Below are 17,008 nucleotides of genomic sequence, written 5' to 3'. Positions count from 1 at the left end.
AAAAATACACGAGTGGTTGGCCGTCTGTGAGCTGCTGTACAGCTCCATTAAACAAAGGAAAAGAAGAAGACTGCAGAACAAAACACAGGACTGAAGGTTCTTACTCTGGGATAAACACCAAGACACCGTTGTCTCGAATGGAGTAGACAACAGCGTCAGCCACACAGCACGGGTCTGTCTGAGGGTCTCGTTCTCTGAAAAACAGACACTGAAACAGTGCTGTGGATCGCATTTGGGCTGCCTGTGCTGCCTGCAAATGAAACACAGACGTCAGCACAGCTTCTGTTAATAGAGTAAGAGGTGAATCATTGAAAAACACAAACAATAAAACACCCCTGACCCTGTTCTTGCTGTTGACATGGTGAGCCATTTCCTCCACTTCTTTGTTACTGGCTGGTGCTTTACCAGATACAACGCCCCTCTGCATGTGCAGGGCTGCGGTAAGAAGGCGGTGCACGACAATGTCTGCGTACCGACGGATGGGTGAGGTAAAGTGTGTGTAGCGATCCAGAGCCAGACCTACGACAACGAAGCAAATATCAGCACGTTAGCCTTCTTTCTAGTTCTCAGTCGAATAATTCTTCACAAACAACAGACGTTGGACAAGTGTGTGCAGACGTGTGATGGATGGACTGACCCACAGTCACACTGAAACTCTAGTGCAGCCAATAAAAGCTGTGCAGCGGTATCGTACCATAATGGTAGTATTGGTCTTGAGGATGAGCACCAGTGGAGAAGTACAGAGCCTGTGACATAGCAGTGGTGGCCATCATTCTGAACAACCTGTTCACCAAGGGGTCCTGTGGGTCCACAGCTCGGTCCAGTGAGGCAGCTAAAGCCTTGTTGGACCTGAAGGAACAGAGCCAGAAACCAGGGATGAGTGAGGCCTCTCATCTCAGCAGTCAGTGACACAAAGCTACTTGCATCACCATGTCTCTTGTCCTGGGACCGGTTCTGCTGTTGGTTTAACCCCCCCCCCCACAATCCTCCAACCGCACATTCATATTTTGTTTTCAAACTCCATTGCAGTTCATTCCACGCCTCAGATCCTCAGACCTTTTGTAAACAGTTAAACAAATAAAAGTTAACTGTAATAGATTACAGGTTGTAATTAAATAAATCACTGCCTCTTTTAAAAAACAGAAAAACAAACCATCTTTAATTATTTGAGTTGTTTGTTTTGTTCCCGTGTGAGAATATTCAACACTGCTCTCTGTGCAAAACGGGTTTAAAAGCATAAACAGCTGTGGGATCCTGTTTGTCCGGGATTTGAACCGGGGAACAAACTGCGGCAGGATCAGCGTTGTGCCGAGGTCGGCATCGCCGACAGCATGTGTTCCCCCTGCGTGGCGAGCGTTCGCTGGGCACGGAGTGTGGATCCAGGTTACGCCGCCTCCATTACAAACAGTCAGACGTGGAAGTAGTGATGTTTTAGTTTTGTAAAAAAGTGAAACCTGAGTGTCGTTACATTACCATTCAGTTTAAGGGTTACAACAGAAAATGAAATATTTATTGTCCTCTCGTGGTATCAGACGGGATTATTTTAACAAACGAAGGACATTTTGCCTGATAATTATATTTATCCTGTAACTTTACTGTGTAAAGAGCTAAAACCTCCAAAGTTTCAGGAGTAGTTAGTCGTTATAAGAAGTGTTTGTGAACTGAAAATCAAGAATGTGGGATCCTGTTTGTCCGTGATTTGGACAGCCCAGCGTGTGCTCCCGACGCAGGGGAAACTAATTCTGTCGGGGAGACCGACCTTGCCACGACAGCTGTTGTGAAGCTGAAGCCAAAGGCAAGATATGCTTCATCATATGTTCTAGTCTTTGGTTTGGAAGCATATTTGGCTTCAACCTCAACCTGAGCTGAAGGAACATGTCTTCTTCTTGTCTGACTGCTCATGTGACACCTGAGTGTGTCCCCGTGTTATCAAACATTTCAGGTTCACACACTTGTGTGTCTGAACATGATGTGCGTTGGACTACAATATGCATTTCCTCAGTTTCTATACTGAACAGTCAAAAACATTACCTGGTGTCAATGGTGAAACCTTTGGCCTTTGCAGTGTCCACCAGCTGGTTGAATAGCTCCTGTTGTGGTGGTGGGTGACACCTTAGAAGGGCCTGGTTGGGGAAAGCTTCCTGGATCTTGCGGGCCACCCAGTGGTTGGCGTAAATCATGCACTCTGCCACGGTCTCATGGACCTCCAGGGGCTGACGAGGGACCAGGGCCGTAATGTTCCTCTCCTCATCCAGCTGGGCACCCACCTGAAAAGGGAAAATGCTTCTAACGTGACTTCAATGAAAAAGAATATGAAAATGCATCAGTGGGCCACATTTTACTACAGTTTACTTTAACTCAGTTGAACATGCACCATTCCACCGGAACAAATGCTGCACGGAGAACCAAATGTGAATGAATCTCAACCTGAAAACAGTCTACTGTCTTTCCTACGTTCAGCTCTCTATCATACCAGTAAGAACACATATCCCTAACAGGCACACAGCTCTGCTCATGGGCACAGAAACTCCACCGATCTGCTGTTCATGCTTTTTGTTTATAGTGGACAGCCAATCAGAGTTTAAGTTAGCTCAAAGGAAATGTGCCTTAAAGAGAGAACAAAACTTTTCTCAGACTAAGGATGAACTGAGGGGACCCAAAGCACTTCAGCAGGAACCAAAAGAAGCCAGAAAGTTTGGATTTGAACACAGTTTTGGCCGTTTTATATAATAGATCAAGATGAAACATCTGTTGTCCTTATCCTTCAGGACAACAGATGTTTCACCAGCGGTCAATAATCCAGCTTTGTCAAGATAAGAACTTGATTTTTGGGTGGCAGCTCAATCATTAAACACACTTTTAGAAATATATTGGTTTTTCCACTATCCCAGAAGCAACCCGAGAGAATCATTTTTACTTCATATCAATATTCTGTGTGCGTACAGCCATAACAGGAATGCAATAACTGAATAATAAATAAATCCAAGACATCCTATTAGAGAGCATCTTATAGAACAACAGGAATTGTCCATATGAGGTTTTAACAGATGGCCGACCAGCCGCTGTAGATAAATGGCTGTGATCTAATGTGAAAACTGTCAGTGGTTTCACAGTGGAGTGCTTGGTTTCTTTATTCCAATATTCTCACTGAAATGACTTTCTGATAAAATGTTTTCTGCTGAGGAACGTGTTCTGCTTAGACGCCTGATTTTAAAAATAACGTCTCTATTAGACCGTACTATAATTTATTATCGATGAAAAGAAATATATGGTATCCATCTGTAATTCTGTAAATAACACAGCAAAAAACCAAACTAAACATAAAGACCTGGAAGACTCCTGCGTCTAAATTCATTCAGTTATTGTACTGAGTCCTGAACATGTTAGAAATATGGTATCTAAGCAGATTCTTACTCTGGATGGCATTACCTTGGCCTCCAGTAACGCTGTGAGGAACCTTGGAGTCATGTTTGACCAGGACATGTCCTTCAATGCACATATTAAACAAATATGTAAGACTGCGTTCTTCCATTTGTGCAACATCTCTAAAGTTAGAAATATCCTGTCTCAGAGTGACGCTGAAAAACTAGTTCATGCATTTATTACTTCCAGGCTGGACGACTGTAATTCATTATTATCAGGATGTCCAAAAAACTCGCTGAAAAGCCTTCAGCTGATCCAAAATGCTGCAGCAAGAGTCCTGACAGGGACTAGAAAGAGAGAGCAGATTCCCTTCATTGGCTTCCTGTTAAATCCAGAATTCAAAATCCTGCTCCTCACATACAAGGTCTTAAATAATCAGGCCCCATCTTATCTTAATGACCTTGTAGTACCATATCACCCTATTAGAGCACTTCGCTCTCGCTCTGCAGGCCTACTTGTTGTTCCTAGAGTATTTAAAAGTAGAATGGGAGGCAGAGCCTTCAGTTTTCAGGCCCCTCTTCTGTGGAACCAGCTTCCAGTTTGGATTCAGGAGACAGACACTATCTCTACTTTTAAGATTAGGCTTCAAACTTTCCTTTTTGCTAAAGCATATAGTTAGGGCTGGACCAGGTGACCCTGAATCCTCCCTTAGTTATGCTGCAATAGACCGTGGCAGCTGGGGGATTCTCATGATGACGCCGAACATCATCATCACCTCTTTGTCATCATTATCACTGACTACATGTTTATAGACCAATCTCCATTTAATCATTAGTTATCATTAATCCCTGGCCCTTTTCCACAGGTGTCTTTTGACCTGATTTCCTCCCCTCGGCTGTATGAAGTGTTTCGGGGTGACTGATACTGAATTTTCTAACCATGATGTCATCTGACAAAATGACCAAACACAGAGGTTAAGTCAAACTTTCACTTAGACAGAAGCTTAGAAGGGAGAATCTTCTGCAGCTGAAATGTGCGAGAAAGATAGTGGTTCCAGTTTTTAATGTGCAGAATGGATTTCTCTCCACTGAAGCTATGTGCACGGTTTACTTTGTTTGATTCACTTCAGATTCATTGAATCATTTTGTGTCGTATGTTAGACGTCAGTAGTGACGATGTGTTAGGGTTAGACACTCAGCTATAACATGCTTACGCTTTCAATTAAGAACATGAACCTTAAATGTTTGCAGTCTTTATTTATATAGTCTTACTGTTAAGTACACACATTACCAAAACACACAAAATACTCTATGAAGATACAAGAAACCAATCATACCTCCACTCCTTCCAGCTCCAGCGCTCCTCCTCTGTCCCTCTTTGCCCGAAGATGTCTGGCTACATGTGTGAGCATCTCAAGTGCCTCAGTGAGTTGAGCTAGCTTAGAACCCTTTTCCTGAGGACCCAGGTTGGCCAGTTCCGCTACCTCAACCTGTTCTCCGTTGAGGAGCGCCTGAGCCAGCTCGTAGTGGAGCTGATAGGAGGAGCGGATGAGTGTACGACCATACCAGACCTCTTGGACTTCAAGGGATTCTGCGTCAAGCTCCCAAAGCACGCTCATTGCATACCTGAATTTGAAAGTGTCAGTTACACAACTAGCATGCATTTTAAGCATATGAAAATGAAACGTGTGATGGGAAGTCTACTAACCTGTCAGCACCTCCCAGCAGTGAGCAAAGGTCTGCGCTGAGAATAGCAGGCAGCATGTCGTACCTGCGGTCTGCCAGGTAGTAGGTTGTAGCCCTTAAGAAGTGACATAATAAATATAAAAAGGCAATGAGATCAAAGCAGCAGCTTTATCATCTTCTTTCTAATCAAAAGTGAGACATAATTCGAAAATAAGTACTAAATATTCAGAGTTTGTTCCACCTTTGTCATTTTCATCCTTCTGTTTATTAATAAGTCAGGAAGGATGAAATAAATAAGCAAAATGTTTTTCTTATGATTTAATAAATATTCCCCATTTTCTGAAATAGAATTTAAGGCTTCAAACCACAATCATGAGATTTTAATTTACTTCTTTAAAGTGTGGAGGCGAGCTGGACAGGTGGGTGATCTGCACGCTGCTTTGTGGACAGCTATGAAATGTAAAATGGAATTTTAGAGTAAGTCAGAGAGAAAGCAGAGGACCAAAACTACATTAAAAATCACAACATAAAAAATATATAGTAAGATTTCAGTATTATTTTATAAGTGCACGTTGTTAACAGTCTACACGGAGTTTCTCTCCTCACTCGGCTCTCAATCATCTTCTGTACATGCTGCTGCTGCTGCTGCTGCTGCTGCCTTTAAAAAACGACATGCACTTCATGGACCTTCTTACTAATTTATCTGCAGACTACACTTTATCAGATACATTTTATTAGCACTGGGTTAGACACTTCTGCCTTCTGAACACTCCTTTCTTCACTTCCAAGACTCAACAAGGTGCTGAAAGAATTCCGTAGAGATTTTGGATTATAGCGAGATTACACCGAGATGACAGCAGAATGCATTTGCTGCAGATTTGTCGGCCGTTCAGCTGTGACACAAATTTTTTTGGGCTGCTTCCCTGTCACATGGTGTCATCGCTGCATGTTCCCAGGAAGGAAAATTTGTGGAGATCAAGTGCAAGCATTACTTTTGCAGCCCCGACCTTCACTTCATTTACTGCAGATATTTTAAACTCAGTTTTATTCATTTGTACAATACAGCACAAAATAAATAAATAAATCAGAACATGTGCATATATCTGGACATAAACACAGATGAATATCTTCTTGTTCTATTACTGTGGTTCAACTGTCTTGTATCATCATCCTCTTTATTAATAAGATGCACTGAAAGCCAATTATAGACAAACCATTAACATCAGGTACTCAAGGTCACATGCCATCATGTGACCTCCGGTGTTTTCCTGACACCCGTAACTGTACAAAGGGGATCTGAAAACAAATGATGTGTGACACACTGTTCTTTACTTCTACCACTCAGTAGAATAAAACTAATTTAGTTGGAAGCGGACTCATTTTTCCTTTTTTTGCTGCATGACCTTCTGGTTGAATGTTGTGTACAAGTATGGCTGCCATGTCCCGTAGTAATATATGTTTATGAAGGCCACAGTGAAAATCACTCAGGCTTTCCCACAGCGGAAACATTCCCCTGTCCTGTTAATGGCATCGTACTCAAAATGAGCACAAGTTCTTCGTAACAACATGGACCACTGTGTTCTGTGTGTAGCAGTTCTCTACTGTGAGAACCCCAACCACCTTTTAGCACGACCAGCATTCGTCCATTCGCACACATATTCATACAGCGCGTTAGTCTATACCTTTAAGCATTTTCTCTCACATGCACACTCACACTAACGGATGCATCCAGGGAAATTTGGGGGTTAAGTATTTTGTGCAAGGTGACTTTAACATGAAGCCCGAAGGCACCAGGGATTGAACCAACAACGTGCTGACCATTGGTTCAATTCCTGGTGCCAGTGATACTTTCAAAGCCATCATGGACCCTGTGAAGTCCTTCTACATGTGATTAAATGATAGACATTTAAGGCTTAATGCTTCACATCAGACACGAGCCTTATTTAAGGTGGCCCTCTGTGTTATTTATAATTGCGCTACAAGGCATGCTGCTGATGCAACATTAATTCAGGCAACAACTTTCTTGCCTCTTTGTACTTCTGAAAGTTCCTCTGAACACTTATGCAAGATGCTGTAATTTTCTTTTATCCTTTTATATCCCACCTACTCTACCCAACCACTCCAACCAGTTCCTCACCTTGAACGTGCCTCCAAGTCTGTGAGCGAACCCTCTTTGACAAAGTGAGTGACATCAGCAATGTGAACTCCCAGCTCCAGCCTTCTGTTGGGGAGCTTGTGTACAGACAGCGTGTCGTCTACATCTTCACAGCCGCGTGGATCGATGCTGAACACCAGGCGACTGTCCCTAAGATCCCGCCGCTCTGCCACCTCAGAGGGGTCTACCGTCCACGGCTTCTCCAGAGAGTTGACCGGCATCTCTCTCAGCTGATGGCAGACGGACAGGCACAGCTAAACAGCCGCATAGTCTTTTGAACTTTTCACATTTTGTTATGATTCTATACAAAACATTAATAATAATAATAATAATAATACATTTTATTAAGCGCCTTTCAAAACACTCAAGGACACTTTACACAAAGACAAAGCAAAACAGTGTTTCACTTTCAGTTGCTCCCTTGTCACAAGGGGTCACCACACCTGATAGCTCAGCATCTTTTGATACGGCAGAGTTTTATACCAGATGCCCTTCCAGGCACAACCCTGATTTGTATCTCCGGTTGCAATCGAACCAGTGACATTTTGCCTGCAAGCCAGTGTGTAAACCACTGATGAAAAAAGGAAAGAATGAACTATTCCACATATATAATGATTCTTTAATATTTTGTTGATTTGATAATAATAATAATAATAATAATAATGGATTGGATTTATATAGCGCTTTCCAAGGCACCCAAAGCGCTTTACAATGCCACTATTCATTCACTCTCACATTCACACACTGGTGGAGGCAGCTACAGTTGTAGCCACAGCTGCCCTGGGGCAGACTGACAGAAGCGAGGCTGCCATATCGCACCATCGGCCCCTCTGGACAACAATAGCTATATTGCAATCTTTAAAACCTTTGGTTACTATGGTAACTCTCTGATAACCAAGCACTCTCTGATGTGACCAATCACAGAAGCTCTACTGCCACCCCCTTTATAACATAAAAAGTTATGAATGATGTTCCAGTCTATGATAGTGGACTCATCTGTGCTTGTCCTTTGTTACAGCCCATTGCAACCCTTACACTCCTTACAGTGGAAATGCAGTTGTCTTCAGGTGTTGCCTAGGTTTAACTGCCGATTGTCTACACCTGGTGAGGTGTGGCTAAAGGCGTTCCTGAAGTGGTCTAGTCCAATCACCTTCTCCAGGCCAATCAGCATTCATGCTGTGTCCTCGGTTATTCTTCCTTGTACACGCCTCATCTCATCACTCATGCTCCATTCAACCATTCCACCACCAGCTTCCAGGCTCTCGGGGCTCCTGCTCTAATCCTTTTCACAGACGGGGTTCTGTTCCGCTGAGATAGGCCATCTGAGTCTAACGGCAAATCACCTGTTTAAATTCTGTTCATCAGTAAATCAATTTCATTCTTTCAAATAACCTCTCCTTATTAAAATATCTGTACTGTATTTAGTGATGAACAATTGTTAAACTCTGGTGTTTGCTCCCATAATTTCCCTTTTATTTTGACGCTCTCTGCTCTTTCCTCTTTCACCTGATCTCTGACTGCGATTGTTTGGAGGTGAAAACCAAACATCACCTGGGTTTCAGAAAACCAGAGTTACCCTGGTAAGCAACCATTCTCTGTATCTCACTATGGGAGATATAATCTACTTCCAGGTTGTAAGTTCTTTATCCTTAACAAGGTATGGAGCAGGGTAAGCCCACACTAAGGACTGAGTGTGCCAGTGAGGATGCAATAATATCAAAAACGCATAACCTAACAAATGTAATAGATGGTCCTCTGGTGAACTGTGAAGGTCACACTCTCAGTAGCCTTCAACAGCCACACAGACAGATACACTCAACAAAACAGGAACACACAGATGCTTCAATCTATGCAAAGGAGTGCAAGACACAGAAAAGCGCTATATATGGCTACATTTTCAGCAATTTACCGTTTAAAAGTGGGCCCTGCATAAACAGGATGTGGACCAATTGGTGCATTCCCAAAGTAAATGTGATACGAAAGAGTAGCTAAATGCAGTTTAATAAATGGAAAATAATCCTCTCTTATTTAGCTAATCCTGAAGGAAACATAACATGTGGAACAGAGTTAGGAATGGGTACCGGCAATGTTCCCTCGAAGCTGTGTGTGTGCACAATTGCGCACTGCTGGCACGGTCTCTGCGCACAGAAAATCTGCGTTGCGCACAAAAAAAAAAAATCTAACCTGAATTGAAATTAAAATCAATACTTTAACAAGTCTGTTTTGCAGTGTTAGTCAGTGACTGGCTGCTCCCGTATGGGATCCAGCCAGTAATGCGATTCACATTCGTATATACGCAGCTAATCAATGTCGTTGACAGGCTCTGACAGCGTCCTTATGTGCCGACACCGGTGTTTTAGCGAGCAAAGCGGCGTGGCGACGTTTAGTGTGTGTCAGAACAATGAGGCGACTGCTGAGTGTTACAGGTGTTACAGCAGTGACACATCTGCTGCTGTCAGGCCTGCAGGTATCAGGCTGTTGTTCTCCTTCATCTCATAGTTGACAGAAATTATTTTTGGAGTGGCACAAATAATTTGTGTGGCATCAGATTTGATGCAATTTGATGATTGTTCTCTAAATAATTTAAAATGTTTATTTAAAAAAACGCCTTGGCTGCATTTTTAGGTAAACAGCTGCAAAAAACTTTGTTGTTTGCATAACTCAGTTACTTTTTTGAAGAAGTAACTATATAATTAATTACCCAACATTGGTCATTATTTACTGTATTTTGCAGACAGAGTTACAGACTCTCTCCCAGACCACAGACTCATAATACAAGTCAGAGCTTTATGAAAAAAAAAACAAAAGAAACTTGTGTTTTCAAAATTGGAGTTCAAGTTATTTTTACTTCCAATAGTGTTAACATGCTACACAGGTCATGAACAAGATTTTTTTGTTTTGTTTTTTTAAATTTTCATTGTAAGTGGGCTAAAATAGTTAATTAAAAGTAGTCTAACATAAATGTAAATGCTGTAATTTTATTATTTTAATAAACCATGTAACTTGCATGGATTCAATGCTGGCGTCACCACAGTGCACACGTCTGCTGTTGCTCACAGTGGTCCAAGGGATCGCTCAGGGAGTTTCTGTGTTCGCTCAGACACATGAAAAATTAGAGGGAACATTGGGTGCGGGTATACCGGATACGGGTGGCTTTTTTTTTTCTTGAGATGTCATACACTTTGGATTCTAGCCAATCATTTTACGTTTCCGAGGATAGTAGGCGGGTCCAGGTACGTATGTTCTTTGAGAGCAGAGCTACAGATTAAATGTCCAAGGCAAAGCGGTCAAAAGTCTGGCTGTACTTCACAGCAAAATATGCAAACTCAGCAGCAACAAGTGCTTTAAGGTGATACTGTGATACTGTGCAAAGGAAGTAACACCTCGAATCCAATGAAACACCTGGCAACGCAATGGCGTTTTTTTAAAAGCAGAGAAATGCATCGTATTTGATAGCTTGCTGCGAGACTTCACACCGAGCACATCTGCTGCGGGTGGGTTGCCTGTTATTGGACCTGGAGTTAGCAACATCCCCCAAAAACCCGAAGAGGAGAGTCCTGGCCCCTAGCCCTGCCAGTGTAGCAGACGGATGATGATGCAGCAGCAACCGTTCTTCTCTGCATGAGGAGCTTAATGTTGTTCGTGTGTAATTTACGTTGAGTAGGCTAACCACGTTATTACATTAATGCATGTAAGGTGAACTAGCAAACACCGTCGTAGTTACATGCGACTGTCTTCTTGTTTGATAGGGCTGCAGAAAAAGCTAACACCGTTATCTTTTTACAAAAAAAACAAACAGCTAAACATGTTTTCCATTATTCACCGGTTCCAAACAAAGTAGGTATGTTGTATCAAAAGAAAAGGCTAACTTGGTTATCATTTTGCAGAAAAAAGAGACTGCTAAAAATAAAAACATAAGAGGTTTTTGGACAAAGTTTGTGTTCTCCATTCTTTAAGCAATTCAATTCAATTCAATTTTATTTATATAGCACCAAATCACAACAAAAGTCGCCTCAAGGCGCTTCATAGATACAGAGAAAAACCCAACAATCATATGACCCCCTATGAGCAGCACTTTGGCAACAGTGGGAAGGAAAAACTCCTGTTTAACAGGAAGAAACCTCCAGCAGAACCAGGCTCAGGGAGGGGCGGGGCCATCTGCTGCGACCGGTTGGGGTGAGAGAAGGAAGCAACGGTTAGAGCACCATTTAAGCACCCGCACAGTTTCAAAAGTACCGGTATCGGATAAAACCTAAACGATACCCATCCCTAAACAGAGTATAGATAAGGAATCTCTCAAATACTTCATAAAATGAGCATGTAGAAAGTGATCTAGCATTCTGAATGTTCACAATGACTCTCAGAGAGAGACCTGCTTCATTTTAAATCAGCCACTCGTGTGCCACGCCCAGAGTGCTGACCATTTGGGATGTGGAAGAAAAAAATCACGCCAAGTCAATGTTCAAAGGCAATGGTCATGGCCAGTAGTGGAACAGAAAAGCTAGTTCTGCCATCAATGGCCTGATGGGCCAGTATGGGATCTATAAAAATGAGAGACAGCTACTCCTCCCTCACCCCACTCAGTATCACTGGTATGAGGTTGAGAAGGGGAAAATGCATACAGGTGCCCTTATCAAGCAGGTGGCCAATGTCCTGAAAGAGCTTAGCCAAGTAAGCTGACAGTAGGGTGACCACATTAAGGGTTATTATGGACCGAGCTGTCAACTTGCAAACCTTTTGGTCATATAAGTCTGTGAAGGTTCTCAGTCATCCAGGTCATCGTAGTCTAAGGAGCTTGGAAAGAAAAGCGTCCAAACTTCTATAAGTTCCTTGAAGACGTTTCACCTGTCAGAAGCTTCTTCAGGTCTAGGAGTAACTGGTGGAAAGAAAGGCTGTTGGCTCTTTTAAAGGGACAGTACCTAACCACTGGTACAGATATGTTGATGACACATGGGTCAAAATCAAAACCCAGGAAGTAGAATCCTTCACTGTTTACATCAACGCTGTGGATAAAAACAAAGTTCACCAGGGAAGACACAAAGGATAACAGTATGCCATTCCTGGACTTTGCCGTGCGCATTAAAGAGAACGGAAACCTCAACATGAAGTTTACTGGAAGCCCACACACATGGACCAGTACCTCCTGTTTGACTCCCATCACCCTCTGGAACACAAACTTTGAGTAATCAGGACCCTACACCACCGGGCAGAACATGTTCCCTCTAAGCCTGAAGGAAAAAAGAGGGAACACACACATGTAAAGGAAGCTCTTAAAATGAGACAAGACTCAGCTGTCAGAAGACATAGTTTGAAAGAGAAGTAAAAGAGGCATCTATGTCCACTGTGAGCGACCATCTTTGAACAGAGGCAGCGGCTTACGACACCAACTGTCTGCCATCTATAATCCAGTTTTGAGATCCCTTCCCAGACGCTTCCACTCACATCCTGGGCCATCTGACCTCAGGAAATCACATGATAGGCTGGGGCTAGGATTCACAGTGGGTTCACCCGAATACTTGGCTGATTGTGACCCACACCCATTTTCACACCTTGGCTCGTGTGATTAGGTAGAGGATCATTAGGGGGTCCATCTCTCCTGGGGGACACTCCCATAGGGCTTAAAATCTGGGACTCTGCACCAGTTTCTCCTAGAACTGAAGAAACCTCTCAGATGAGAGGTGAAACATCTTCAAGAAAAAGTCCAGACTCTTTTTTTCCCCAAGCTTTTGGTATATGGAGCTGCTAGGGTTCTTTCACTGCTTGGTGATTTGGTAATAATGTTTTAATAATGTCCAGCTGTTTTTGGACAATTCTGAAGCTTATTAATCCTTAACAATCAAAAACCTACATCCAAAGTACAACCAGAGCTGGGAATTAGTAACAAAAACATATTTTCTGAAATTACTTAACTTACTAGAATCCTGCAAGTTTTATCACACAGGATGAAGCAAATTACTCACCAAAGTATTTCCAAACTGTGTAGATGGGTATTTGCCACCATTTGCGTCAATTATGGTTGAATTTAACTGTTTAATTGCAATTTATAGACATAAAAAAAAAAAAATCACATTTTATCATAATATTTATATTCACAATAATTGCTGATGGGTTCACAACAGCTAAATACGAAAGGTGAAACATACTATATAGGCTTGTGGAATTTGCCTTTTAGAGATGTAAAAACTTGAATTTATCTCTAACGTAGGTGCTCTCACCTGTGCGTCTGAGAAAGGAAGAATATGGATGCAGTTCTCTAGGAGGATGGTCTGGACCTCAGTCTCAAGCTCTCCAGCTCGACCCAAAACCCGTACACTATGGCCGTTGGGATAGAATGACGTGCTTTCCCATGAATCAATGCGCACCACAACTCTGTGGTCCTAGGTGAGGATGAGAAGACAGGGATAGAAATGAGACAGCACTTAGTAAACACTGGTCACACTATGAGACAAAAGCATAATGCTATAGTAACACTAGAGACTGGAGCGCAAACAAGATCGGTGTTGCTATGTGCAATGAATTTGCAATATTGTTGGCTTTGAAATGCTTCTTTGGAAGACGGGGACTAATTCTGCAACTACTCTCAGTCAGTTACTTTTATTTAAAGGGTGCAAAACACCAATCAAATGGTGATAAGATGGTCTGGAGATAGAGTCCTGCTTTTCAAGGCAATCACCTTGAAAGCGTTTGAAGGAAACGGTTTCCAGGGCCTAATCCGTGGATCGACTTCCTTCGAGGCGTGGACGTCTATCAGCAGAGAATGCACCTTCACCTATCAGCAGAGAATGTCCCTTAGTCTGTAACACAGTCAAATATATTCTCAAGTAATATTCAAGCATGCCATTCAGCGTGTTAGTACGAGCTCGGGAGCAGCTTGGGAGAACAAGAAAACAGAGACTGCTTCAGGTTGTCTTCCCAAATTGACTCAACTTTATTCACAAGTACAACAGTTTATATAGAGGGTAAAATTCATGAGACAGCAGATTATCAGTTTAAACCAGTACAGACCAAGATAAGGGAGCGTCTTCCTGCCCTTGGGTGAAGAAGCATCCTTTGTGTAGTTTATTAGTTCAGCTACAATTGTGATTATCTCAGCAACATATTTTCAAGGCACAAAACAAAGAGTTCTTTCATTAGTGAAATCTGAAACAAACCATTTGGCCTCAACAGGCGTCTAAAAGATTAAGAAACTAATGTAGCTGAGGGAGTGATCTCTGTGGTATTTCAACCTTGTACCAGCCTGTGATTCTCACACATCAATTCTTGGGTCAAAGAGAAAAATAACTAAAACAAAGGGGCCTTATTGAATGACAGAGTTTTCCTGCATAATGTCACTATAAAACAATATCCAGTAAATGCTACCATGGTACTAAAATACCTAACAGCGTTCATCCAGAGGTTGACAGTGTTGTATTCTCAACCTTTGATCGACCAGTTGGTTGCCGTAACTACTTGTAATTGAACGCTGAATGCAAAATATTCACTGCAATCACTGGAAAAGCAGCGTTTTTTCTTTGTTACAAGGCAGGTGCCGTCCTATTTTTACTCATGTGACTAAGCCATAATGTACATCATGAAAATAAAATCAACCTATAGATGTAAGTCAAGTCAGACCTGCAGAGCTTCAGCCTGTTGAGTACTGATGCGGATTTTAGGAATACGCTGGTCCCAAGGTATGGTCAGTATCCGCTGGGAATTCCTGCTCTGGGACTGAATCCCATCCCTAGTGGGGAAAGTTACCACGTAGTCTCTCCAGTTCCTCTGCAGGATCCCTACAATACGACCTGTGGGGTTAAATGTCAGACATCAGTACAGAGAGACATTTATGGAGTAAGTGAGGATGGACTCGATGATTGCGGTGTAGAATTGCATCATCGTCCGTGTTGGCAGGTTGAATTTCTTCAGCTGCCTCAGGAAGCACATCCTCTGCTGAGCCTTCTTTATGACGGAGGTGACGGAGGCTCCCACTTCAGGTCCTGGGTGATGGTGGTACCCAGGAAGCGGAATGAGTCCACAGAGGTGATGGGGGTGTCAGTCAGGATGATGGGGGGGAGTGGGGCTGTGTGCTTCCTGAAGCCCACAATAATCTCCACTGTCTTCTGGGCATTCAGCACCAGGTTGTTGTGGCTGCACCAGGACACCAGACGTTCAACCTCCCTCCTGTAGGCAGACTCGTCCCCGTCCGAGATGAGTCCAATAGCGGTGGTGTCATCTGCAAACTTGATTAGCTTGACAGACTGGTGGGTGGAGGTGCAGCAGTTGGTGTACAGGGAGAAGAGCAGAGGAGAAAGAACGCAGCACTGGGGGGGAGCCGGTATATACATATGTACTACATAATTACATATGTGTTCATTCATAGTTTTGATGCCTTCAGTGAGAATCTACTATGTAGAAGTACCAGGCCATGACAGAAAAACCACTAAAAAAAAGGCGTGTCCACACTTTTGACTGGTAGGGGCTTCAGGTGTGCTTAGTGAATACCTCAGGCACCAGAAACCCAAGAAAGAGGAGCAAGAAGAGGAACCATCATGGAAGGACAGGATCCTGCACAGTACCACCAACAGATAAAAGAACTAGCTCACATCCAGAAATCCTACCAGTGGCTGGACTGGACTGAAATAGAGCACAGAGGCACTAATAATGGCAGCACATGAAGCCATAAGTACAAGATCCATAGAGGCTGGGGTCTACCAGACCAGTCAGTCAAGACCCCAGATACAAGCGTAAAGATGCCCCTGAGACAATCCAGCACATAACAACAGGGTGCAAGATGCTAGCAGACATACATGGAACGCCATAACCAAGTGGCCGGCATAGTATAAAGGGAATATCTGTGCCGAGTATGGCCTGGAAGTCCCGAGGTCAAAACGGGAGACGCTCCTTAGTGTGATGGAGAATGACCGAGCTAAGATGCTTCGGGGCTTCCAGATACAGACGGACAAAATGGTGATGGCTAATCGGACATAGTGGTGGTGAACAAGCAGAGGAAGACGGCTGTAGTGACAGATTTAGCAATCATCAGGAACATCAGGACGAAGGAACATGAGAAGCTAGAGTACCAAGGGCTCAGAGAAGAGCTTGAGAAGATGTGGAGGTGACGGTAACAGTGGTCCCCGTGGTAACCTGAGCACTCGGTGCGGTGACTCCCAAGCTAGGCGAGTGGTTCCAGCAGATCCCGGGAACAACATCTGAGATCTCTGTCCAGAAGAGCGCAGTCCTGGGAACAGCAGAGATGCTGCGCAGGACCCTCAAGCTCCCAGGCCTCTGGTAGAGGACCTGAGCTTGAAGGATTGACCGCCCGCAGGGGGGGGAAGTTTTTTGTCCTTAGGACCTCGTGTGTAAAAATAATAACAATAAGAAGGGTTAACAATGGTCAATTGCCTCCAGTTAGATTAAAATGTATTTTATGTGTTGCATATTTTTTATGTAAAAACACAGGGTGTTCCCATTAGCCAAATTAAAAGTGTGACAAGCTAAAACAGTATTTTTGCACCTGAACTATCCCTCCCTGTTCTAGGTCTGCCACAGCTGAAAAGATTATTGATTATTTGTGCGAGTCCACGTGTATAGTTGCAGGAGTGTTCCTCGCCTTTTGAATACTGGGCCCTGAGTTGTGTGCTTAATTAATTAGTGTTTTTCTTTCTTTCTCTCTTTTGTCATTTGCGAGGTTACACTGGCAAACTTATGGGGCCCCGTCTGTCTCTGTTCTGTTGTGTTTGGTAAAGGGAACTGTATGTTAGTGGAAGCTCAGGATGCGTTCCCTGCCATTTGTGTCTCCTAGACTTAAAACTTTCTTTTGTATTGGACG

General features: G+C 43.1%; 1 protein-coding gene across 1 annotated transcript in view; it reads right to left on the bottom strand.

The window, feature by feature from the left end:
• Positions 1-17,008, bottom strand: part of LOC146661684 (DIS3-like exonuclease 1) — a 39,811-nt gene that overhangs the window by 3,646 nt on the left and 19,157 nt on the right. Inside the window, exons 11-19 of the mRNA XM_085418241.1 lie at positions 14,815-14,984; positions 13,419-13,580; positions 7,186-7,433; positions 5,071-5,163; positions 4,700-4,988; positions 2,032-2,267; positions 695-849; positions 341-519; positions 105-250 (exon numbers count right to left, since the gene is read on the bottom strand). Coding sequence (XP_085274367.1) covers positions 105-250; positions 341-519; positions 695-849; positions 2,032-2,267; positions 4,700-4,988; positions 5,071-5,163; positions 7,186-7,433; positions 13,419-13,580; positions 14,815-14,984 — 1,678 coding nt within the window. The remainder of the gene's footprint in view (positions 1-104; positions 251-340; positions 520-694; positions 850-2,031; positions 2,268-4,699; positions 4,989-5,070; positions 5,164-7,185; positions 7,434-13,418; positions 13,581-14,814; positions 14,985-17,008) is intronic.

The sequence above is a fragment of the Rhamphochromis longiceps genome, linkage group LG9 (assembly GCF_057381845.1).
Source record: "Rhamphochromis longiceps isolate RC_006_pf linkage group LG9, R_longiceps_female_GT1.1, whole genome shotgun sequence".
Lineage (NCBI taxonomy): Eukaryota > Metazoa > Chordata > Actinopteri > Cichliformes > Cichlidae > Rhamphochromis > Rhamphochromis longiceps.
This window is presented reverse-complemented; position numbering and strand designations above follow the sequence as displayed.